At 53.1% G+C, this 24,678-nt stretch overlaps 1 protein-coding gene across 1 annotated transcript in view; it reads left to right on the top strand.

The window, feature by feature from the left end:
* The first annotated feature begins 8,732 nt into the window (after nt 1–8,732).
* The window catches only part of ZNF385C (zinc finger protein 385C), a 70,380-nt gene continuing 54,434 nt past the window's right edge, over nt 8,733–24,678 (top strand). The window contains 3 exon segments of the mRNA XM_059489025.1: nt 8,733–8,848; nt 8,850–8,875; nt 8,878–8,943. Coding sequence (XP_059345008.1) covers nt 8,733–8,848; nt 8,850–8,875; nt 8,878–8,943 — 208 coding nt within the window.

Here is a 24,678-nt window from a genome sequence, read left to right as displayed (position 1 = left end):
GATACTGCTCCCATTGCAGAGCAAGGACTGTGCAGTGCTGTGATACCAAAGGTGACCCTGCTGAAATTCCTGGGCCAGCTGAGCCCGGCTCTGCCTGCTCAGCCCTCGCTGGTGGCTCTTGTGTGCACCTGCCTGGGATCTTCTCCCTGCCTGGGATGTTCTGGGATGTTCCCCTGGCTGGGATATTTCCCTTGGCAAATGGAAATCTCCCTTGGAATGTTCTCCTTGGCTGGGATGTTCTGGAATGTTCTGGGATCTTCTCCCTGCCTGGGATGTTCTGCGATGCTCTGGGATGTTCCCCTGTCTGGGATGTTCTCCCTGCCTGGGATATTTTCCTTGGCAAATGGAACATCTCCCTTGGGATGTTCTCCTTGGCTGGGATGGTCTAACCTGGGCAGGATCCCTGTTCTCCCTGACAGGGATGTTCTCCTTGGCAAATGGAACATCTTCCCTGGGATGTTCTCCCTGCCTGGGGTGTTCTGGGATGTTCTCCTGGCTGGGATATTTTCCTTAGCAAATGGAACTTCTTCCTTGGGATGTTCTCCCTGCCTGGGATGTTCTGGGATGTTCTCCTGGCTGGGATGTTCTCCCTGCCTGGGATATTTTCCTTGGCAAATGGAACATCTCCCTTGGGATGTTGTCCTTGGCTGGGATGCTCTGCCCTGGGCAGGATCCCTGTTCTCCCTGACAGGGATGTTCTCCCTGCTTGGGATATTTTCTTTAGCAAATGGGACATCTCCCTTGGGATGTTCTCCCTGCCTGGGATGTTCTGGGAAGTTCTCCTGGCTGGGATGTTCTGGGATGTTCTCCCTGCCTGGGATATTTCCCTTGGCAAATGGAACGTCTCCCTTGGGATGCTCTCCTTGGCTGGGATGCTCTGCCCTGGCCAGGATGTTCTCCCTGACAGGGATGTTCTTCCTGACAAGGGTGCTCTGTTTCAGGCATCAGAAAGAAATCAGATAAATGCATTCCTGGCCCTGGAAAGATGCTGCATCCCAGATTCTGATGGCATGAAGCAGATCCCAGGACAGGCAGCTCTCTGTGTCCCAGGGCTGATATCCCACCTCAGGATGCTGGATGCTGCCTGGACCTCACCTGGACTCCCTCACAAGTGACCGGGGCTGAACAATTCCCATCCCTTTGATTTGCCCTCCTTTACTGTTTTTCCACACAGCTTTCAGCTGGGGCCTGTCAGGTTTCTCCTCCTCCCCTCTGGCTGCATTAAAGAATCACCCCAGCCCTGGCACCACCTCAGGGGTCCTGTGGGACATTGCCAAAGGTCCTGAGGGTGGAGAAAGATGAGAGCATGGAGGATTGTCACTGTCACTGTCATTGTCACTGGCTGTGGGCTGCTGCTCTGAAACCACCAGGCTGACACAGGCACAGGGTGTCCCATCACCTCCCCTCTGCAAACCCCAGCAAAGCAAACTCCAGCAAAGCAAACCCCAGTACAGCAAATCCCAATAAAGCAAACCCCAATAGAGCAAACCCCAGCAAAGCAAACCCCAGCAAAGGAAACCCCAATAAAGCAAACCCCAGTACAGCAAATCCCAATAAAGCAAATCCCAATAAAGCAAACCCCAGCAAAGCAAACCCCAGTACAGCAAATCCCAATAAAGCAAACCCCAATAAAGCAAACCCCAGCAAAGCAAACCCCAGCCAAGCAAACCCCAGTACAGCAAATCCCAATAAAGCAAACCCCAGCAAAGCAAACCCCAATAAAGCAAACCCCAGCTTTAGGACTGTCCTAAACTGTCCCAGGGCTGTTCCCCTCCTTCGGGGCTCAGTGTCACCTCCTCCCAACAGCCAGGCAAGGCTCCCTGCTCCAGCTCTGCTGAAGCAGCAGCAGCAGCTCACCCAGACTCCTTGCACATAAATATTTATGCACTGATGCAACACTTTTTCTAAATATAAAGCTTTATCTGAAATTTCATTTAAACATTAAGTGTAGATAATTTATTTATAATTAATGTAGACATCAAGCCCCATCTCTGGAATGCCTGTGAGCTTTCATTTATAATTGGGAGGTAAGGCAGGAGCTAGAGGCTTGGCTCTTATCAGTTTCATTTTAATTTTCCTCCTACAGCAAATGAAGCTGGTGCAATTCATCTCTCATTAGGAGGAAGCACAAAACTCCCCTAAAATAACAGTTTTATGGGGAACAGGTAATAAACCCATCTTTGTTCCTCTTTGATAATGTCACTGGGGCTCACAGATCCCACCAAAGTGTTGCTCTCCCTTAAAAACAAATCCATGAAAAATTAAACCCACTTTCCCATATAATAAAATTTACTCCCTGCAATTGTGCAGAAGGAGCAGTTATCGGCCTTCTGTAGATTTTAATTAAAAGTTACAATAGGAAGGAAATAACAAGGGCCATAAAATAACAGCAGCCTCTCCCCTGACAGTGAATTATTGGCGCCTCTCAAAGTGATGCTCAGTGCTGGGGTCCCTCTTTCATTCCTGCAGCTCTGGGGGAGTTCCTGCACTCATGGGGGCCCAAATGGGGGCTCAGTTCAGCTCTGACCCCTTTGTGCTCTTATTTCTGCACCCCAGTCAGAGAATGGGGCTGTGGTGCCCATGGGGTGAGGCTAGGGTGAGGATTAGGGTTAGGGTTAGGTTTGGGATCAGGGTAAGGGTTAGATTTATAGTTAGGGTTAGATTTAGGGTTAGGATTAAGCATTAAGATTAGGATTAGTGTTAGGGTAAGGTTTAGGGTTAGGGTTAGCATTTGATTTAGGGTTAAAGTGAGGGTTAGGTTTGGGATCAGGGTGAGGGTAAGATTAGGGTTAGTGGTTGAGTTAGGGTTAGATTTAGAGTTAGATTTAGGGTTAGGGTTAGATTTAGGGTTAGGGTTAGCATTAGGATTAGGGTTAATGTTAGGGTAAGGTTTAGGGTTAGGGTTAGCATTTTATTTAGGGTTAAAGTGAGGGTTTGGTTTGGGATCTGAGTGAGGGTAAGGGTTAGGTTTAGGGTTAGATGTTGGGTTAGGGTTAGAGTTAGATTTAAGGTTATTTTTAGGGTTAGGATTAGTATTAGTATTAGGGTTAGGGTAAGGTTTAGGGTTAGGATTAGCATTTGATTTAGGGTTAAATTGAAGTTTAGGTTTGGGGCCAGGTTGTGGGTTTGGTGAGGGTAAGGGTTACGTTTAGGGTTAGAGGTTGGGTTAGAGTCATTTTTAGGGTTAAGATTAGCTTTAGGATTAGTGTTAGGGTTAGGTTAAGGTTTAGGTTATGGTTAGCATTTGATTTCAGGTTAAGGTCAGGATTATGATTAGTTTTAGGGTTAACACTGCCCTGCTGATGTGGCTGTGTAGATCCCAGGGTGCAAACCACAGTCCAGCTCTGTCAGGCTCTCAGGGCACAGATTCTCCCCATTAAATCCCTCAAGGCACATGGGTCCTGTCTGGGTTCATCCAGCATCCCCAGTTCCTTCCTTGAGAAGCATCCTGTGGCAGAGTGGGGCTGTGGGAGCTGCGTGTGCCTGGCCCAGATATTTCACAGAGCTCACAGAGCCCATCAAAGGCAGCTCTCACCATAAATAGCAGTGCCCAGGCTGGTGCAGGGGCTGCTTTGGGAACACAGCTCCTCTGTCACCTGCAAACACCTGCTCATGTGGCAAGTGCTGCAGCTCTGGGAAACATTATTCCATGTTTGCAGCAGCTCCAGAGTGCAAATCTTTGAATTCAGACGAGCCTGAGGTGTTCTCAAAAGCAACCATGGGTGTTTGTGGGGTCAGTATCCCTCATCCACGCTGGTGTGGGGTTGAACTTCCCAGAGCTGGGTCACTGCTAACTGAGCTGATGACAAACAGGTGAGAGCCTTTCAGGTAGCTGGTTGTTAATTGCTGTTGTTAATTGCTGCCCTGAGATGTGCAGGATGTCCCTGTTTCACCTGAGTGGCAGAAGAACGAGTCTGGACTCTTCAGTTTTCTGTCTTGAGGTTGTTTATCAATTCTTATCTATAAAATTTTCTTTCTGCCCAGCTGAGGTCTGCTCAGCAGGGCAGCCACAGGCACTCTCTGTGTTGTCCTTTTGTACTACAAACTACATATAACATATTTACACTTAATTCCCAATACCTATCACCTGTGTTAGACAGTGCACTTCTACTCTAAACCAATCCCAAAGTGCCAACATCACTGCAGAAAATGGAGAACAAGAAGAAGAAGGAGAGGAAGGACAGGACATGCCCAGATTCCTCCATCTTGCCTCTTGAACCCCAAAATTCTACATTTTCACCCTGTCACAAACTCACTATCATTCTACTCAAACACTTGTGGCTTGTAACTCCTCACACAAAGCTGGTGATTGTTTCCAACCCTTGGGGTGGTGTTAGTTTTTTATACTAAAAATTACGTGTACAATATTTACAATTACTTCCCAATACCTATCACCTGTGTTAGAGAGTGAGCTTCTACTCTAAACCAATCCCAAAGTGCCAACATCACTGCAGAAAATGGAGAGGAAGAAGGAGAAGAAGGAGGAGGAGGAGAAGAAGAAGAAAGGCTGTACACGCCTAAGTTCCTCCCTCTTGTCCCCATAACCCCCATACCAAAAATCCTAAAATCTCCATTTCCACCCTGTGATAATTTTATTATTATTTTATTCAAACCTCTGTGACTTTCAGGTCCTCATACAAAGCTGGCAGATTGTTCCAGGGGTCACAATCAAATCCCCAGGTGTTCTGGGCCACGTGCCAGGGTCTCTGGGCCCCCAGAGGGGTCCTGGCAATTCTGGACACCCAGAGGGATGCACTGAACTCCAACAAGAGCCAAGATGTGGGGCTGGTGCAGCTGCACTCCCCTATATCAGCTCTGTGCTCTCTGGAGCTGCTGGTTCACACCCCAGCACCCCACAATCCATGTCAGCACTTTGTCATGGCAATCAAGGTGAATTGAACCACCTGGAGCCCACCTGGGCTCACTCAGCTCCCCCTGGGCTGCTCTGCCCAGTGCTGCTGCTCCTGTAACCAGGTACAGCTGCCCAGTGTTCCACTGCTGCCCTGCTCGTTGCCTCCCTGCATCCTGGCTGTGAAGGTGCTAACCCCGCCCACTTGCTCTGGCTCTGGAACGTTTATGAAATCTTTATGGGCTTTTGAAAAGATTTTAATTCCCTGACAGTGCTGCTTTCAGTGGGGGAAAAAAAAAATAAATTATGACTCAATGAGCAATTACAGCTCAACAGCTGCTGAGCGGGCACGGCAGCTGCTGAAGCAGCTTGGCTGAGGAGCCACAGAGGCTTCCTGGCCCCACACAGGGAGGGGCTGGCACTGCCAGGGACACGGGGGTGGCACCTCTGCAGTGATGGGTTACAGGTGACAAGCTGTCCCAGACATGACCCCATTGAGACATTGCCAATGCCAAATGTGGAACCGCAGCAGCCCAGGGATGGGGGATCCCTCCTTGTCCTGGTTTAGGACAAAATTAGGGGAAATCTCCAAAAGGGAGCCCCCCAAAACAAAACAAACCTCCAACCACCCCTCCCCCAACACCGGGTTCGGGAAGGAATTTCTCGGAGGAGCAAAGTGGAAAACAAAACCTATTTATTGACAAGTAACAAAAGAACACTCCCCAACGCAAGAAAAGAAAAGAAAAGAAAAGAAAAGAAAAGAAAAGAAAAGAAAAGAAAAGAAAAGAAAAGAAAAGAAAAGAAAAGAAAAGAAAAGAAAAGAGACTGTGTTGTGAGGGCGCTGAGCTTCTCTCGCAAGCTCCGGGTGTCCTGGACATCTCAGGTCAGGTCCGGAGCCGGTCCAGTATCTTCAGGGGAGGGTAAGAAAGAGGGAACAAAAGAAAAGGAAAAAAACAGCGCAAAAAGCAGAAAGCAAGCAAGCAAGCGGCTAGCCAAGCCAAGCAGCCAAAAGCCAAAGTGCCCGGTCACACACTCCCTCCTCTCTTCCCCGCCCCGCCGCAGCAAGACGGCTGGGGGGGGGAGAGAGAAAAGGCACAGCTGCCAGACACAACACACGATATTGGGATAAAGGCTGTCACCCCACGACACTCCTGCAGCACCCACTGGGTCCTGTCAGAGCCCAGGACATCCCTCTGGCTGCCCTGGGTGGCTCCACACCCTGCAAGGGGCTCAGAGACCTTGGCACAGAGTCAAAAACACCTTTTGTGCCTTCCATTTTAGCCCATAGAAACAATTACCAACTTTGTGTGAAGATTTACAAACCTGTCAGAGCTGCCAAAGGATGGAGGACATTGCTCTAATTGTAAAACCCCCTGTTTGCTGAAAGCAGAACTGCTGAGCTCCAGAAAGATGAAGAAAAAGGAAATATTGCCCTGACAGTGCCCATTCCTTCCTGGCAGTGCCCATTCCCTCACAGCTCCCTCCTTCCTGGCAGCACCCAATCCTGTTTCCCCAGAGGCTCATTTCTGCTTCTTCAAATGCTCAAAATTGCTGCACAGAACTGAGAATGGGGTTGGGAGAAATTTTATGAGCAGCTCCAGAGTGATGGAGGGGCTGGGTGTGCTGTGCCCTGTGCTGCTCTGTCCCGTGGCACTTCAGATGACCTTCTCTTTATTTACAGTTTTGTCTTCAGTTTTGGACATATCTGCAGCAATCCAAAATGTCTGAGGGTGACCATGAGATTGGCACAAACAGGGACGAAGGGCTGCCCTTGGAAGGGAGAACCCAGAGTTCACAAATGCATCCCCAGTGCTGGAATTCTGGGAGCTGTGGTCATCTAAGATCCTCATGTCTGCACTTCCTGATCCCCATGGAAGGGGAGTATTCAGCTGTTTCTTCTCAAATTTTACATCTTGAATTTCTAATTTGTAGCTCAAATAAAAATGAGATAAAAGATAATTTAGTCACTCCATCAACAGGGGGTACATTCCTACATCAGGATGAGGCTGAAAGGGTTAAAGTAAATGAAAAAAGTGTGGAAAAGACCCAGTCCTGCCTCAGCTCCTACACCATCATCATCAAGCTCCTGACAGCCAAGGTGCAGCAAAGTTTGAGATCCATTAGAGCGCCTGTAATTATTTATAGGGATGAAAAAACATCATCCTACACTGTGAAAATCAGATGGCACAGCCAACAAATGCACTGAGCTTTGGCACAAGGGCTCTGGAAACCCAAAGTGATTTATGGTGAGGCTCAGTGGTGCCACAGTGGGGACCTGGCTCTGGCAGCAGCAGGGAAAGGACTCCTGGTGTGGACAGGAGGGATCTGCTGCTCCTTGTGTTCCAGCATCTCCAGACCCAGGAGTAACTCACACTGGGATTCCTCCCTGGTAGCTGCTGGCCCTGGAGCCTCCTGCAGGCACGGAGGGGTTTGGAGCAGCTCTGCCCCCATTTCTGCATCCTCCAACCTCTGCCAGGGGCAGCACAGGGACCAATCCCACCTCTGCATCCTGACACCAATTCTGTGTTTTTATGGAAAAGCAGTGAGCAGGCAGCTGCCCCTGGGTGCCTGCTGGAGCACAGGGCTCTGGGCCAGAGCAGCTCCCTCCCAAAGCTCAGTTAGCAGTTTTGGGAAGTGCTTTGAGAACCTCTGCAAAGTGTCCTGGAGGAGGGCAAGATGTGATTATATAACGTGTCTAGACAGCGAATTCCTCGGGGCGGGCAGCAGGAGGCTTTTCCATCTCCTCTCCTGTGTCAGCACTGTGCGGCCCCGCTGAAAGGTTCTGGGAGCTGCTAAAATATTTAACAACGATGACAGCGACAGCCCAGCTCCGACTTCTGCACTTAAAATTGTTGATCTTAGCACAAGGCTGAGCACAGGCGCCTTTGCCTGGCGGCACCTCTGCGATGACAGAGGAGCCAGGAGCGTCTCCGGCCGTCCCCTCCCTCCATCCCGCCCCTCGCTCTGCCTCTCCCTCCTGGAGCAGCCGGGCATGGCCGAGGTTCTGTCCCTGGGTCGGAGCAGGGGCTGTGTCATCGGCACAGAACAGCGTGTCACCTCCTTGGGGATGTCACATCCTTGGGGATGTCACCGCCCTGGGGATGTCACCGCCCTGGGGATGTCATCTCCCTGGGCATGTCACCACTCTGGGAATGTCACCTCCTTGGGAACGTCACCTCCCTGGAAATGTCACCACCCTGCAGGGTCGGGCTGTCTGTGCCACTCAGGGTGCGGGTCTGGCACCTATCCCCCCATTCTCCGGGGCGCTGGTCACACACAGCATCTCAGCACCCTGAAATTCAGGTGTCCTCCCCCCAGCCCCGCGGTGTCACCCTCCTCTGTGACACACACCTCAGCGACCCCCCAACCCCCCCGGAAAGAGCCTGGAGAGCTGCTCTGTGCCACCATCCCATCCTGGGGCAGCCGTGAGCGAGGGGTGCGCGACGGGAGGGTGGCCCCGAGGCGCTGGGGATGCTGTGGGATGCGGAACCGGGATGCAGCTCAGGGATTCAGCAAAGCATGCGGCCCCGGGATGCAGAACCGGGATGTAGCTGTGGGATGCAGCCCCGGGATGCAGCTATGGGAATCAGCACCGGGATGCAGCTGAGGGATGTAGCACGGGGATGCAGCACCAGAATTCAGCCCCGGGATGCAGAACTGGGATACAGCTGCGGGATGCAACCCCGGGATGCAGCTGCAGGATTCAGCCCCGGGATGCAGCCCCGAGATGCAACACCGGGACGCAGCCCCGGGATGCAGCTGCGGGATGCAGCTGAGGGATGTAGCACGGGGATGCAGCACCGGGATTCAGCCCCGGGATGCAGCACCGGGATTCAGCCCCGGGATGCAGAACCGGGACGCAGCTGCGGGATGTAGATGCGGGATGTGCCGCCGCCGTTCCCCTCCCACTCCGTGCGGCGCCCAGTGGGGGCTGGACCGCGGCGGCGCGCGCGCTGCCTTCATCCCCCCCCTCCCTTCCTCCTCCTCCTCCTCTTCCTCCTCCTCCTCCTCCTCCTGGAGCGCGCTCGCACGCCGGGAGCGGGGAGCCGGCGGGAGGATGCTGCAGACGGCGGCGGAGCCGGGCGGCTGGGCAGGTACGGGCGGCCGCGGGGCCGGGCTGCGGGCACGGGGAGTTGCGAGCTCGGGAAAGTTGTGGGAGGCGGCGGGGGATGCGCTGGAAAGGCCCCGGGATTCGGGGTCGGGGCCGGGTGTTCGATCTGCTCCCCGCGCTCCATCCCGGCGGTAACCGGACACGGGACAGGGGGCGGCGGGACCCCGGCCCGGAGGGGTCAGGGGAGACGGGAACTTCTGGAGCGGAACTTCAGCGAGGTTCCCTCTCCGAGCGGGACCCGGTAACCCCGGCTGGTCCGGTAACCCCGGTACCGTGGGGTGTGAGCGGCACCGGGCTCTGCCGCAGCGCCTGGGCACGGGCACGGGCATGGGCACGGGCATGGGCATGGGCATGGGCACGGGCAGGGCTGGCCCAGGAGGTGCCGGGGCTGCTGCCCAGGTGGGGCACGGGCGGTGGAGCCGCGCTTGGCCCCTCCGGGCCCGGCCGCGCTGTCACCGTGCACAGCACACCCAGAGCCGTGCCCTGCTGGGATCCGGGCTGGGAACGGAGCCGAGGCTCTGGCTGCCTCCACGGCACTCTTGGCTCTTACGGAAAGACCTTCAGAGAGCTGTACAAAAGCTCTTTCTGTCGGCCGTGTCTCCGGGTGGGAGCAGCGCGGTGCCCTGCTCCAGGAATGTGGAGGCAGAAGGGGATTGAGGCTCTCCCCCGGCCCTTTCCAGCAGACTTTGCTAACTCGGAGCAGCACAGAGTTATGCTGGAAGCTTTTACGGAGTTTGCATCGGGGTGGGCAGGGCTGGGGCTTGCTCTGCCCCAGGGCAAAGCCCGCGGATCCCGCACAGGGACGTGCCCGTGCCTGCCCTTGGCAGCGCCGCTCCTACTGGATGGGCGGGTGGCAAAACAACAGCTTGGCACAAGATTTGTTTGCAGAGCAAAATTCGAAAGTGCTGCCTAAACAGAGGAGATGGTTCTGTGTGAAGGGTGAGGGGTCGAGAGCCTGGCATTGCACTCTTGGGGCTTCCAGGTTGGTTCAGCCTTGCTGCTGGAGCTGCCCCTGCAGCTGGATGTGTCTGTGTGTCCCATGAAGTGTGGCAGCACTTTTGCCCTACAGGAATGAATTTTGGGTGAAAATGTGAGGCAGGAGCTGGCCCTGCCCTGCTCAGCACATTGGTTTCACCCCCTGCTCACCTGGGATGTCTGAGTGGGGAGTGGAGATGTTTGTGTCTGCAAATCGCACCAAAGGGCAGTGTGTGTGACAGCCTGCAGATAAATGAGGCTCTGTCCCGGCTGCCAGCCTGGCTGGGAGTTCCTTCAGCCACCACCATCCAAATCCACCACCACTGACTTTTTTTAAGTGACTGCAGGTGTTTTTCCAGCCCAGTGGCTTTGCTGAATGTCACTTGTGTGGGAGGGCTCCGTGGGGATGGAGGAGCTGTGCTGGTCCCTTGGTAGCTGCCAGTGTGATTCTGCCAGCCAGAAGCTCTCGTGCCCTGTGCAGAGTTCAGGGCAGGGTGAGGATGCCGTGCTCTGTGGATTTTGTGCTGGCTCTGTAATCTGCCACGTGCTGGGGAAAGGCTGCTGTGCCCCTGGATGTGGCTGTGCCTGTGAATGCTCAGAGCAGGATCTGCGTGAGCAGGGCTCTGACGTCACACCAGGCTGTGCCTTCCTGCTGTGAGCCTTGTACACGAACATCCCTGGGCTGGCATTCCTGGGCTGGCATCCCTGAGCATCCCTGGGCATTCCTGGGCTGGCATTCCTGGGCTGGCATCCCTGAGCATCCCTGGGCTGGCATTCCTGGGCTGGCATCCCTGAGCATCCCTGGGCATCCCTGGGCTGGCATTCCTGGGCTGGCATCCCTGGGCATCCCTGAGCATCCCTGGGCTGGCATTCCTGGGCTGGCATCCCTGGGCATCCCTGAGCATCCCTGGGCTGGCATTCCTGGGCTGGCATCCCTGGGCATTCCTGGGCTGGCATTCCTGGGCTGGCATCCCTGAGCATCCCTGGGCATTCCTGGGCTGGCATTCCTGGGCTGGCATTCCTGGGCTGGCATCCCTGAGCATCCCTGGGCATTCCTGGGCTGGCATCCCTGAGCATCCCTGAGCATCCCTGGGCTGGCATTCCTGGGCTGGCATCCCTGGGCATTCCTGGGCTGGCATTCCTGGGCTGGCATCCCTGAGCATCCCTGGGCATCCCTGGGCTGGCATTCCTGGGCTGGCATTCCTGGGCTGGCATCCCTGAGCATCCCTGGGCTGGCATTCCTGGGCTGGCATCCCTGGGCATCCCTGAGCATCCCTGGGCTGGCATTCCTGGGCTGGCATCCCTGGGCATCCCTGAGCATCCCTGGGCTGGCATTCCTGGGCTGGCATCCCTGGGCATCCCTGAGCATCCCTGGGCTGGCATTCCTGGGCTGGCATTCCTGGGCTGGCATCCCTGAGCATCCCTGGGCATCCCTGGGCTGGCATTCCTGGGCTGACATCCCTGAGCATTCCTGGGCTGGCATCCCCGAGCATCCCTGAGCATCCCTGAGCATTCCTGGGCATCCCTGGGCATCCCTGAGCATCCCTGAGCATCCCTGAGCATTCCTGAGCTCCCATCTTTGAGTTTCCTTCCTGAGCATCCCTGAGTTCCCTTCCTGAGCATCCCTAAACTCCCATCCCTGAGCTCACACCCCTGAGCATTCCTGAGCCCCCATCCCTGAGCTCCCATCCCTGAGCCCCCATCCCTGAATTCCCATCCCTGAGCCCCCACCCCTGAATTCCCATTTCTGAGCTCCCACCCTCCTTGCCTGGGGCTCCAGAGCAGCTGCTCTCTCTCACTGCCCAGGTGCTGCTCAGCTCTGACAGAGCAGCAGCCTCTGCATGGAGAATTTGGGAGGCTGTTTAACAGCACCAGAAGTAACAAACATTTCTGGGAGCTGGTGGCTCACTGGCCTCAGGGCTTGGACCCCAGTGCTGGGCTGTGAAGGGCTGCATGTCCTGGCCATGCTGGGTGAGGGCTGGGGTCTGGCTGCTCAGGTGAGGAGGTTCCATTGTCCTGGATGCCATGCCATGCCATGCCATGCCATGCCATGCCATGCCATGCCATGCCATGCCATGCTATCCCATCCATCCATCCATCCCATCCCATCCCATCCCATCCCATCCCATCCCATCCCATCCCATCCCATCCCATCCCATCCCATCCTATCCCATCCCATCCCATCCCTCCCATCCATCCATCCATCCATCCATCCATCCATCCATCCATCCATCCATCCCATCCCATCCCATCCATACCATCCCATCCCATCCCATCCCATCTCATCCCATCCCATCCCATCCCATCCCATCCCATCCCATCCCATCCCATCCCATCCCATCCCATCCCATCCCATCCCATCCCATCCCTCCCCACCTGCCTGATGTTCTCTGCTCTGTTTATGGGGGTTCATGCTCTGCCCAGCAATTCCAGGACAAATTGCCACTGGGGACAGGGACAGGGACATGGACAGAGCTCATCCTGCCTCCTGTTCACCCCCATGTGAATGTGCAGCAATGTGCAGAGCCTGGAGTGATGCTGTGACCCACCTGGCTGTGACCATGTACAGCAATTCCCAAATTCCACAAACGCTCCTTGAGCATCGCCCCAGCCCCCTCAGACATCACTCCTAAAGGAACCCTGGTCTCTGGGCTCTTATTTGTTGTATTTCTGGGGATCTCCCTCCTGTTTGGCTTTTATCTGGTGTTCCTGGGGAGATCAATGTGTTTCTAGGAGTGCACAGCCCAGGTTTGCTATTGACTGAACCATTGCAGGGATGTTCCCAACCCAGTACTGGATATGTCACATCATTTTACACTGGTGAATTCCCAAACCTGCAGTGGGACCAACAGACAGTCTCGAAAACGTGCCAGATTTACACATTAAAAGGGCAAAAATTTCCTTTCCAAGCCCTGCAGCCCTTCCAACTGCTTCTCCTCAGCTCAATCAGGACTGGAGTTTGAGTGTTCCAAAGCCAGAGCCCTCGGTTCTGCAGCTCTTTAATCATTTCTAGGGATGATAAAAATGCAAAAATGTGCTCCCAGAGCAGAATAATGAAACCCATGAGGGTCTATTTGTCAATTTAGCAACGATATTGTGATGTACAAAGGCTGTTTCTTAGTACGATGTTCTGAGATTGCCTCCAAAATAGCTCCATAATTTCTGTGTCAGAAAGCCCCTGTCAGGAATTATGTGTGTGCTCTCAAGGAAACCCAGGCTGCAGCTGCACCCTAACAACTGCTCCATTTCTCTTAGAAATACAACAATTTACTCGCCAGTCATCAAAAGGAACCTGCAGATTGAGGAGCCATGAGCTGCTCTGTGAGCAGGGGATGCCCCAGCTGTAAAACTGCTCCATTTCTCTTAGAAATACAATTTATTTGTAAAGGGAACCTGAAGATTTAGGAGCCATTCTGTGAGCAGGGGATGCCCCAGCTGCAAAAACTGCTCAATGTCTCTTAGAAATACAATTTACTTGCCAAAGGGAACCTGCAGATTTAGGAACCATGAGCTGCTCTGTGAGCAGGGGATGCCCCAGCTGTAAAACTGCTCCATTTCTCTTAGAAATACAATTTATTTGTAAAGGGAACCTGAAGATTTAGGAGCCATTCTGTGAGCAGGGGATGCCCCAGCTGCAAAAACTGCTCAATGTCTCTTAGAAATACAATTTACTTGCCAAAGGGAACCTGCAGATTTAGGAACCATGAGCTGCTCTGTGAGCAGGGGATGCCCCAGCTGTAAAACTGCTCCATTTCTCTTAGAAATACAATTTATTTGTAAAGGGAACCTGAAGATTTAGGAGCCATTCTGTGAGCAGGGGATGCCCCAGCTGCAAAAACTGCTCAATGTCTCTTAGAAATACAATTTACTTGCAAAGGGAACCTGCAGATTTAGGAACCATGAGCTGCTCTGTGAGCAGGGGATGCTCCAGCTGTAAAAACTGGTCCATGTCTCTTAGAAATACAATTTACTTGCAAAGGGAACCTGCAGATTGAGGAGCCATTCTGTGAGCAGGGGATGCCCCAGCTGTAAAACTGCTCCATTTCTCTTAGAAATGCAATTTACTTGCCAAAGGGAACCTGCAGATTGAGGAGCCATGAGCTGCTCTGTGAGCAGGGGATGCCCCAGCTGTAAAACTGCTCCATTTCTCTTAGAAATATAATTTATTTGCCAAAAGGAACCTGCAGATTTAGGAACCATGAGCTGCTCTGCGAGCAGGGGATGCCCCAGCTCCTGTGGGAGGTTCCCTGGTGCAGGTGTTGGCATTTCAGAGGCACCAGGATGCCCTGGCCATGGCACCAGGCTGGGGGCACAGGGAGAATTTTGCTCTGCATGTTCCCCAAGCACTCCTGGCTCCACAGGGGCTGAAGGCACAGAGAATCCTGTCAGAGGCACTTTTATCGTTTTATTTTATACAAACCCCACCACTTTCCCCCTGCAATGTAAGCAACCTTTTCCCCAGGATGGATTCCTGGCAGAGGGGCTGCTGGTGGGCTTGGGGGCCTGCAGGGGTGGGCTCAGGAGGAATCCTGGTCATGGGAGAGGTTTCTGGAGGAACCTGGCTCTGGTGAGAGCTCCCAGCCCTTGACACGGAACAGATCTGTGCTGCTTTGAAACGGGAACGTTCCCGAGTCGTGATTTTCCCTGGCCTAATTATGGAAATGTTTTAATTAGTTGATAAGGAAGATCACTGGGAAATTGCAAAGGAAACATTTTGAGGTGAAGCTGGGTCTGCCTGGAGCCAGGAGCTGCTGCAGCTGCTGGACCTTGCTGGGCTCAGGGTGCTGAGGGAGCTGAGCATCCCTGATGCTTCTTTTGGTGAAGTTTTGGGTTCCTCTGGCCCACAGGTGTGATGCTGGCAGCTCTGGGCCAGCTCTCCTCACTCCCAGTCAGGGATGAGCTGGGGGCTCTGTTGGGGATCAGGCTGTGCCCCTCTGTCTGCAGTTTGAGCATTTCTGCTCTGACATCTGGCCCCTGCAGCAGGAATTGCTGAATGTGGGGTGGGTTTTGCCTGTTTAGGGTCATGGGGGGTTCTCATCTTCTTGTCACCCCCAGTTCTCTGAGAGCTCTGCTGCCTTGGAACTGCAGAATTCTGCCTTGGGGACATCTTTGGTGACTTTTCTATAAAACCACTGGCAAAGGGCTAAGAGCTTTTTTTGAGGATATTTTTCCCTTTATCTGTTGAAGCAGGAGGGATGTGAAACCAATGATTTGCCTCTTTCCAGTTGCCACTTGGCTCTTGTGCTACCCTGGATGTCCCTGCCAGGACCAGGACAGGGTGGCAGAGATGCCAGTGGTGGAAACCAGCAGAGCAGGACCCAAACCTTCTGTATTTTGTGGATGTGGGTAACTTCTGCCACATTTTGGGTTTTTCCTGAACTTTCTCTGTCGGTTTGTGTGGTTTGCTGCCCTGGATGTCCCTGCCAGGACCAGGACAATGTGGCAGAGATGCCAATGGTGGAAACCAGCAGGGAACAACCCAAACCTCCTGTATTTCGTGGATGTGGGTAACTTCTGCCTAATTTTAGGGTTTTTTTCTGAATTTTCTCTGTCAGTCTGTGTGGTTTGCTGCCCTGGAGATCCCTGCCAGGACAACATGGCAGAGATGCCAGTGGCCACCGCTGGTGGAAACTAGCAGAGCAGGACCCAAAGCTCCTGGTTTTTGTGGATATGGGTAACTTCTGCCACATTTTAGGGGTTTTTTTTCAACTTTCTCTGTCAGTCTGTGTGTTTTGCTGCCCTGGATGTCCCTGCCAGGACCAGGACAATGTGGCAGAGATGCCAATGGTGGAAACCAGCAGGGAACGACCCAAACCTCCTGTATTTTGTGGATGTGGGTAACTTCTGCCTAATTTTAGGGTTTTTTTCTGAATTTTCTCTCTCAGTCTGTGTGGTTTGCTGCCCTGAATGTCCTTGCCAGGATCAGTATGGCAGAGAAACCAGCGGCCACCACTGGTGGAAACCAGCAGGGAACAACCCTAACCTCCTGTTTTTTTGCGGGTGTGGGTAACTTCTGCCCCATTTAGGTTTTTTTTTTTTTTCTGAACTTTCTCTGTCAGTTTGTGTGGTTTCCCCAGCCAGGTGCCCAGGGGGCGTCAGTGCTGTTTGTGTTGGTCGGAAGCGCTTCTGCTCCGCGTTGCTTTGAAGGGCTGGAGGCACAGAGCCGCTCTGTGCTCTTCTGAGGAGCCTCAAACGCTCGTAGGAAAAAAAAATAAAAAATCATAAAAATCCCAAACAAGGGCAGCCTGTTATGGAGCCAGCAGGAGATGGGAGTGGCACAGAGCTGGGCTGGGGCAGGTTCTGCACCTCAGAGCCCTCCCAGCCAGAGCTGGGTGTGCTTCCTCTCATCCAAAGCCAGGGCCTATAAATATCCCCTCTCCAAATTTTCAAGAAGTATTAGGAACTCTCCAGGCTTATTTTTGAGGGCTGTTACGAAAGGGTTTTAGAGGATTAAAGGTCTCCCAGATTAATCTGCGCTCAGCCAGGGCAGTGCTGGCACCCCAGGCGTGGGATGCAGGGGGTTCTCCATCAATCCTGGGCTCCCCACTGCCCATCTGGCTGGGAAATGGGGCAGCTGGACTGGTGGGGAAGGGGAGAAACACCCCACAGAGCAGTTCCAAACTTTTCCCAAGCCCCACTGAACCTCCCAGACCTGCCCAGCATCTGTAGTGCTGCAGGATTGCACAGGCCAATGTCAAATTTTTGTGCCCTCTGGTTTCCAGAGGAAGTAATTAGCCAACAGGTGTAATTAGCCAACAGCAACTGGACTGTGGGGCAGTGAGGAACACTTCCATAGAGCCATGTTCCCAGTCCCCAACTTCTCCCAAGCCCCCCAGACCTGGCCAGCATCTGTATTGCTGCAGGATTGCACAGGTTGATGTCAAATTTCTGTGTCCTCTGGTTTCCAGAGGGGGTAATTAGCCAGCAGGTGTAATAACAATTTAATAAATGTGTCAAAGAAGCGAGCCAGTTGTGGTGCAGAGCACACTGTGCCTTTGGAGGAGTCTTCCAAGGGCTGGGGATAAGCCAGATGGGAAAACAACAATTCCCTTGTCCAGGCTGGGTCTGTCCATGCTGGGTCTGTCCATGCTGGGTCTCACTCCTGGCCAGGAGCTGCTGCACAACTCAGGAAGGGACCTGGGGCTGGCACTGCAGGGCTCACACCTGAATCTCACCTTCCTGGTGGTGACCTGTGTGCTCCATGGAAGGCACAATCAGTGCCAGAATCCCTGGGCAGGATGGGCACAGACCAATGCAGGGATGACACAAAGGGATTTAGAGGCACCTGGCAGCCCCCTGCGCCTCCAGTGCTGGCCTGTGCCAGCCCTGCTGCAGTGCCAGTGCTGCTCCCACGGGCATGGGGGCTCTGGACCCTCCCAGGGCAGTGCCAAGGTGGGTTCTGGTGGCAGAAAATCATCTCCAGCACCGGCTGGCTCTTGGCACCTGCTGGGAAAGCTTCTCAGTTTGTCCTTGGGAGCACTTCTCCTCCTAAGGGCTTGGGCAAACCCTCTGGCAAGGGCACAGTGGTGCGTGGCAGAGATGCTGGCAGGTGGCAGGATGCCCTGAGAGCCCTGGGAGCTGCTCCCACTGCCCACCACCCCCAAGGAGCTTTTCCTTCTCCCTCCAGGGATGGGAACCCAGCCCCTGTGCAGCTCCAGTGGCTCTGGGGTGACAGAATCCTTGGAGAATTAGGGTGGTGAGATGCTGTGGGGCCAGGCAGGGTCTCTGCTGCGTCTGTGGAAGGTGGCCTCAGGTCTTGAGGAGCTGCAGAGGGTTTGTGAATGGCCCTGCTGAGCTACTCTGCCCCCAGCACAGGGATGGGCAGGGCAGGCAGGGTCACAAAGAGCCTCTGTGAGGGATTTGGCCTCTCCCTGCCTGCCCTGGCTCCAGCGGGGCTTTGATGGGTGTAAATCAGTAACACAGAGCAGGAAATCCTGCAGAACCCAGACCTTGCTGACCCTGTCACCCCCAGACCCCCTCCTGCAGTGGGATCAGGCACTGCCAAGCTGGGTGCCAACAATCCTGCCTCTCCTCACCTGCTGACAAGGCCTTGGAAAAGGGAGAATTCTTCAAAACATAAAACAAATAAAATTAGGTCTTCTGGTGAGGGATTAAATGGGGGCCCTCAGCTGTATTTATAGAAGGTTCAAAAGTAAATCTGTTCCCAGACTGAATAAATATTTTGCTCAGGCAGGCACGATCTTTAGTTCATCTCTCTTGCAAAGACTTGAGTGAGAGGGGAATTGATTTTCTCCAGCCTGAACAAGGCAAGCGCCTCTCAGACCCAGATAGGGAGTGAAGTCCCATTATCGGCTGAAATGGGGAAGCAGCTGGGAAACCATTAAAGAGAACGCAAAGACAAAGCTGCTTTAAGGAGGTGACAACTCGCTGTCCTCCGGTGGCTGGGGCTGCTTTGGGGCTGTGTTACTGCCCCCATCAGAGGGTTTGGTGGCACTGGGTGACATTTTGCAGGTGCCCTGGGAGATGGGCATGGCTGGCGCTGTGTGATTGCACAGATCCCTGCACGAGGGATAGCATGGGGGGATGTCCTGGTTTAGGGCAAATTTGGGAGTAAACCTCCAAAGGGGCCCCTCCAGAAAGCAAACCTGCTCGGCTTCTCCCCACAACCGGGTTGGGAAGGATTCCTTGGAGAGAAGTGGAAAGAACCTGTTTATTTAACAGGCACAGCACCCCCCAGCACACAAAATGAACAATACCAGATGACACCACTCTGAAAAAAGATGACAAATTCACAAAGTCTCTCCTGGGGGTGGTCACTCTGTTATCAGTCCTTGGGGTGCTGGGGCAGCTGCTGCAGCCACAAGGTGCAAATTCTTGGTGTTTTCCAGGTCCCAGTCCGGAGCAGGTTCAAGTAGGTCCAAAAAAGGGAAAGGAGAAACAGTCCAGGGAAAATTTGGACTGCTTAGCTAAACAAATGAGCAGAAGCAAAAAGCAGGAGAAAAGCAGAAGCAAGAGCAAAGCGAAAAGCAAAGCAAAAAGCAAAAGCAGCACCATGTACTGCCCTGTCTGTGTGTCCCACCAGGCTGATAAGAGAACGCAAACAAAACATTTGCTCTTCAGAGCCAGACTTGAAGGCACAGAACATGATATCCAGCATAACAGAACACACAGATGGGGATACAAGCACCACAACGTCGCCTTAGGATAGGGGACCTGTGAGTGGCTCCCCTGGATGAGGGGGATCCATCCAGGTGTGGTGGCAGTGCCAAGGACATTGACCTCGTTCTGCATTTCTGCATGGATCACCTGGAGGTGCAGACATGGGGCTGGAACTGCCCTCACAATCGGGTTTCTGCACTCATACACCTGCTGTGCTGTGGCTGCCCTGTCTGTAAGGATAGGAGGGAACTGCTGGCACATCCCTGTCCCCTGTGACAGTGTTCACAGGGGTCTGAGGATGAGGGAAGAGATGCAGATCTGAGTCCATGTTTCAGAAGGTTTGATTTATTATTTTATGATATATATTATATTGAAACTATACTAAAAGAATAGAAGAAAGTATTTCATCAGACAGCTAGCTAAGACTAGAATAGGAAAGAATAACAAAGATTGTGACAGAGTCCGAGCTCACTGTGATTGGCCATTAATTAGAAACAACCACATGAGACCAATCCCAGATGCACCTGTTGCATTCCACAGCAGCAGATAACCATTGTTTACATTTTGTTCCTGAGGCCTCTCAGCTTCTCAGGAGTTAAAATCCTAAGGAAAGGATTTTTCATAAAATGTGTCTGTGCCAGTCCCCAGCCTGCAGGATGCAGCCATTGGTGCTCAGGCTGAGGCAGGTGGGTCCCAGCAGAGGCTCCTCTGGCAGCTCAGGGTGCTTAGCACAACTCCAGCTCCAAGATCTCCTTAATTCCAGCCAGACCTGGTGTTTGCAGACATCAGTTACCGCCAAAACAAGAGCTCAGTGCTTTGCTCTTGATCAAGGCAGCTGCCAGGACAGTGCCAGGGCGGTGTGAGCTGCTCAGCCGGGGCTCCCGGGGCTGCTGGGCCTGAATATTTTGATTTGGAAGCTCAGCCTGATCATAGGATGGAGTACCCTGCTAAGCTCACCATGGCTAATAGGAAGAGCAGGCCTGGGTTGAGGTCTGCTAAGGAGAATGGAAGGGGCAATGGGGTTCAGATTGAGTTTGCTAGGAGTAAGGCTGGTATTGGGGTTGTGATAAATAAGATTGGGGAGGATGTTGGTGGTCGAATAGGCTCTTTGATGAGTAGTTTCACACTGTCTGCTAGAGGTTGTAGGAGTTTGCAAACAATGTTTGGGCCCTTTCCGCCTTGTATGTAGCTCAGGATTCTGCGCTCTACTAGCATGAGGAAGGCTGCTGCAATTAAGATTGGAAGGGCATAGGAGAGGGCTATGATGAGGTTGATTAAGAGAGGGTTTGGGTTAAACTATGGAGAAGATTTGCATCCGAGACTGCCGGGGCTGCTGGGCCTACCAAGGCTCCCGGTGCCACCGGGGCCACCAGGGCTCCCCATCTCCCCACGGCTGTAGCGCTCCCCTTGCCTTCTCCCCGGTCAGAAAGAAAACCATAAAAAGGAGAATGAAGAGCAATCCAAAGCCTTTGGCAGTGTTTTCCAGCTTGGTTTTCCGTGGCAGAATCACATCACGCAGATGCTGCCTGCAGGAGGGTGCCCAGCCCCAGGTGGGTGCCTGGTGAGGGAGTGGTGGCGGTGCCTGGAGAGAGTTCGCTGTGCGAGCTCTGTCCTCCCCGCGCTAAAAAAAGGCACGAAATGAGCAAAATTACGCGCTGAGTCACTGATTGTTCACCCGCTGCTTTAGTCACCAGCGCTCCCACACCGGGGGACGCTCGCTGAGGGGGCACAAACCGAATTGTCACCGCCTTCAGTGGATGTGGCCCAGAGCAGCGACGAGCTCCTGCTGCCCTCACAGCCTCTGCCACCACACAGCCCATCCGCGGCCGCAGGAGCTGCTCAATTAATGACAGCTCCCTGATGAATGCGCTGATTAATCGCGGCCGTGTGCTGCGGAGGTGGTGGCAGGGGACAGCTGCAATGCCCCCTGTCACTGTCCTGGCCTCTGTCCTCCCACGGGCACATCGGGGGGGCTCCGTGCCTCAGTTTCCCCGCTGCTCCCCGGTGTCCCCCACCCATCCCCGCGCTGTTTGAACCCGCCGTGCCGGAGCCCAGCGTGTGTGAAAGAGCCTGTCTGAGCTCAGGGAAGAGCCATAAAGGGCCTATTTATGGAGCTGGCTCCTCACAGTGTTTTCAGACACAGCCCTCGCATGTTTTCATAACAGCAACGCCTCCGCCTCTCGCCGGCTCCGGCGGCGCGGAGCCTCCCGCCGCTGTGCCCCGGGGAACCGGGGAACCGGGAGCCCTGGCAAGGGGCTGGAGGCTGCGGGGATCCCCCTGGCATCCCGGTGAGGCCCCGAGGCCGCTCCAGGGCCGTGCCTTGGAGCTGTGCCCGGCTGGGACACGCTTGGGGCCTGGCACGGCCCGGCTGCGGACGGAGCTGTCAGCAGCCCCTCTGCCCCGGCTGCTTCCCACAGCCTGTGCTGGGAGAATTAACCCACAAACATCAGGAGTTTATGTCCGAAATGGAAGCAGAGGAGTCCTTTTACTTTATTTGAATAAAGGAAGAGGCCATGGGGTATTCCCGTGCGGTCTCTCAAATTTTTGGAGGATGCAGCCTCCTTTTTATCCCAATTTCCCTTCTCTCTTTCCCCATTGGCTGAGGTACTTGAGAGGTAAAAAATTCCCGATATGCTTGATACCAAAGATTTCCCTCTAATGCATAACCCTCCCTTAAGTTAGGAGATTAACCCACAAACATCAGAGGCTTATGTCCAAAAAGGAGGCAGAGGAGTCCTTTTGCTTTATTTGAATAAAGGGAGAGGCCATGGGGCATTCCCGTGGGGTCTCTCAAATTTTTGGAGGATGCAGATACTGCTGTCAGCTCCAGCTGCAGGCAGGCCTGGAGACCCTTTAGTTTAGGCCACATTGCATTACATACTTTTCTTTTGGTTACAATGCATTATATACTTTTCTTTTGGTTACAATGCATTATTTACTTTTCTTTGCTGAGCATCTTCACACAATAGAACCTATCTATACCTTAACTTTTATCTCTAGCCTATCATAACTACTGTAATTACCATATTCATGTTACTGTTCTCCAATCACTCAAAGTTAGTACATTACAGTTTAAGCTAGAAGTTGTTTTTCAGTTTTCTTGCAGTGGAAAATTCTGAGACCTTTTTTCTACTTGCAACATTTGCTGACTTGTTTGCCAGTGCTATCTTTCTGCTTGGTAAAAACATCTTCTTGTTTGGGGTAGGTTTATCCTTTGCTCTAAGTCATAAAAATCTCTCCTAACTGACATAACCAAGAAGGCAAAGGGTATCCAGTAAGACTGGCTCAGCAATTCTTCTATATCTATATCAAAACTTGCTTCCATCTCTATTCCTTCATCAGATTTAAAAATCTTTCTGCTAAGCACACATATCTGTGAGACTTTCCTGTCAAACTTCCATCCTTTCCAACATCATGAATCCGTTTTGGAATTCCTTTCAAGCAGGAGCTCTGACCCACCCGAGCTCATTAAATAACCTTAAATAAATCCTCCAGCTGCCACCTGCACTGCCAGCCAGGGCTGGCTGCCCTGTGCCCTCCTGGGAGCAGAGGTTTCCCACTCTAATTGGACACACGTGCTGCTCTCCTGACCCTGGTGAGCTCCAGCACAGCCCAGGATTCTCTCACTGCAGCAGCTGGGCAGCTTCACCCCAGGCTGCAGGAGCAGGGCTGGGACTCCTGGAGCTGCAGGAGCTGGGAGAGGAGTGTAGAAACCAAACCATGGTGAGAGGAGGGAGCAAATCCAGGCCATGCTTGTCACTGAACTGATTAAACCCCAGCTCTGAAGCTCTTCCCCTGTCCTCTAGCCAGTGAGCAGTGTATAACTTCATTACTGCACATCCAGGAGTCGCTGAGGGATGTGGGCGATTCATTATCATCTGTCCCATTTCATTTCCCTGCCTGTCAGCTCTGGTGCTCACAGACAAGGCAGGGTTTCAGGGTGTGAACTGAGGCTGGAGGCTCCTGCAGCACAATTGTGGCACCCCCATCACTTTTGGGGACCCCCCAGCAGCACCTTGGGGGGCTCAGGGGTTTTGTGGCACCACCATCACCCAGCTCAGGGGTTTTGTGGCACCACCATCACCCAGCTCAGGGCTTTAGGGGCTTGGCTGTCAGCAGGGACGTCATGAGCTGGGTGTGCAGCATCATTCTGGGGACCCCCAGCCCTCAGTGAGGGGGAATGCAGGAGTCAGGGATGGTTTTAACTGGTTCTGATGCCTCTCCTAGTGATGGCTCTGGTGCCATGGTGCTGTCCCCTGTCAGACAGGTCTGTCCTGCTGGGTCCTGCTGGGCTCCTGCCTCAGATCCTGGGGACTAATTGTCTGCAGAAAGCATTTCTCACAAGTTTCTTTCATAAGAAACAGTAACAAGGCTTTGATTTAGCTCTTTTCTTCCTGTCTTTTTTCCCTCCCTTCCTACCCCAAATGCAGAAGCCCCTTTGATCGTGTGGGTAACAAGCAGCTCTGTTTGTGCTGGGGAGTTGTCAGTGTGCTAACACGACAGCACAGTCTCCTTGTCACCTCACACACAATGAATTATTCCTCTCTTTGCACCATCTCTGGGATAAATGACTGCTCCCAGATGGGCTTGTCACCCGTCCTTAACCTCTGATCCCTGCCCAGCATGGAGTGCTGGCCACTGCAGCTCACCCAAAGGCTGCAGCAAAACGTTGGAGTGGGGAATTGTCAGCCTGGCTTGAAAGAAAATTGCTTTGCCAATTTATTTTCTTTCTTGTGTATGAACATATTTCTCTTAAAGGGATGCTGTCACATTAAATATGGAGCTGCCAACTGCAGGCATTAAAAAATCATGGGTCGTCCCATTTTCCTTCCTCCCACTCTAAATTCTGAGAAAACAATAAATTAGGTTTTGGGTTTTTTAAACTTGTCATCTGCCTTCCAGCTCCAGATGCTTTTTGCAAACTTTTCCCAGCAGCTGGGAGGTTTGGGAGTGACAAGTGCCATGGAATTGGGACAGAGGGGGTGGCACTGGGGTGGCCCCTCAGCCAATTTGGGGTGTCAGGGGGGTCCCCAAGGGCAGAGGCAGGGCTGTCCTGGTGCTCAGGAGCCTCCTGCCACCACAGCTGATGGGACTGAGCCATGTGCTGGTAAGGAAATCTTCCCCAAATCTGCCCGTGAAGGGCGTCCACTGTCAACAAGTGTCACTGTGTCACTTTGTGTCACTTTGTCACATCTCCTGTGACAGATGCAGAAAATCCTTTTCAGCCTTTTATGTTTCCAAGCCCTTTTCTTTTTAGGGAAGGTGATGGAAGGGGTGTTGTTGTACTTGGACAAAACGTGTTTCCTTGCTGAGGTGGGGAAGGGAATTGTCATTTGTCACACTGAACAACTTCATGGAAGTTTCTGGATGTGTGGATCTGGGATGGGAGCATGTCTGATCTGATATCAGGTATCAGAAACCTCTCATATAGAAGAGATCTGATTGAAAACAGGTTCCAGATGGGGCTGGGTCAATGCTTTCCCTTTTTTCTGCTGCAGGCAGGGATAAGTCTCTTGCTACTCTTTAATTTTAAAGAAAATTCTCTTCCACAGCTTCACTGCAGCCTCAGAGCTCAGCAGGGCTCAGCTGCCCCCAGCCCCACCACGTGGGCTCCAGAGCCTCC

This window comes from Ammospiza nelsoni, chromosome 26 (genome assembly GCF_027579445.1).
Source record: "Ammospiza nelsoni isolate bAmmNel1 chromosome 26, bAmmNel1.pri, whole genome shotgun sequence".
Taxonomy (NCBI): domain Eukaryota; kingdom Metazoa; phylum Chordata; class Aves; order Passeriformes; family Passerellidae; genus Ammospiza; species Ammospiza nelsoni.
Note: the sequence above shows the minus strand (reverse complement) of the source record. Positions and strands in the feature narration are given on the sequence as shown.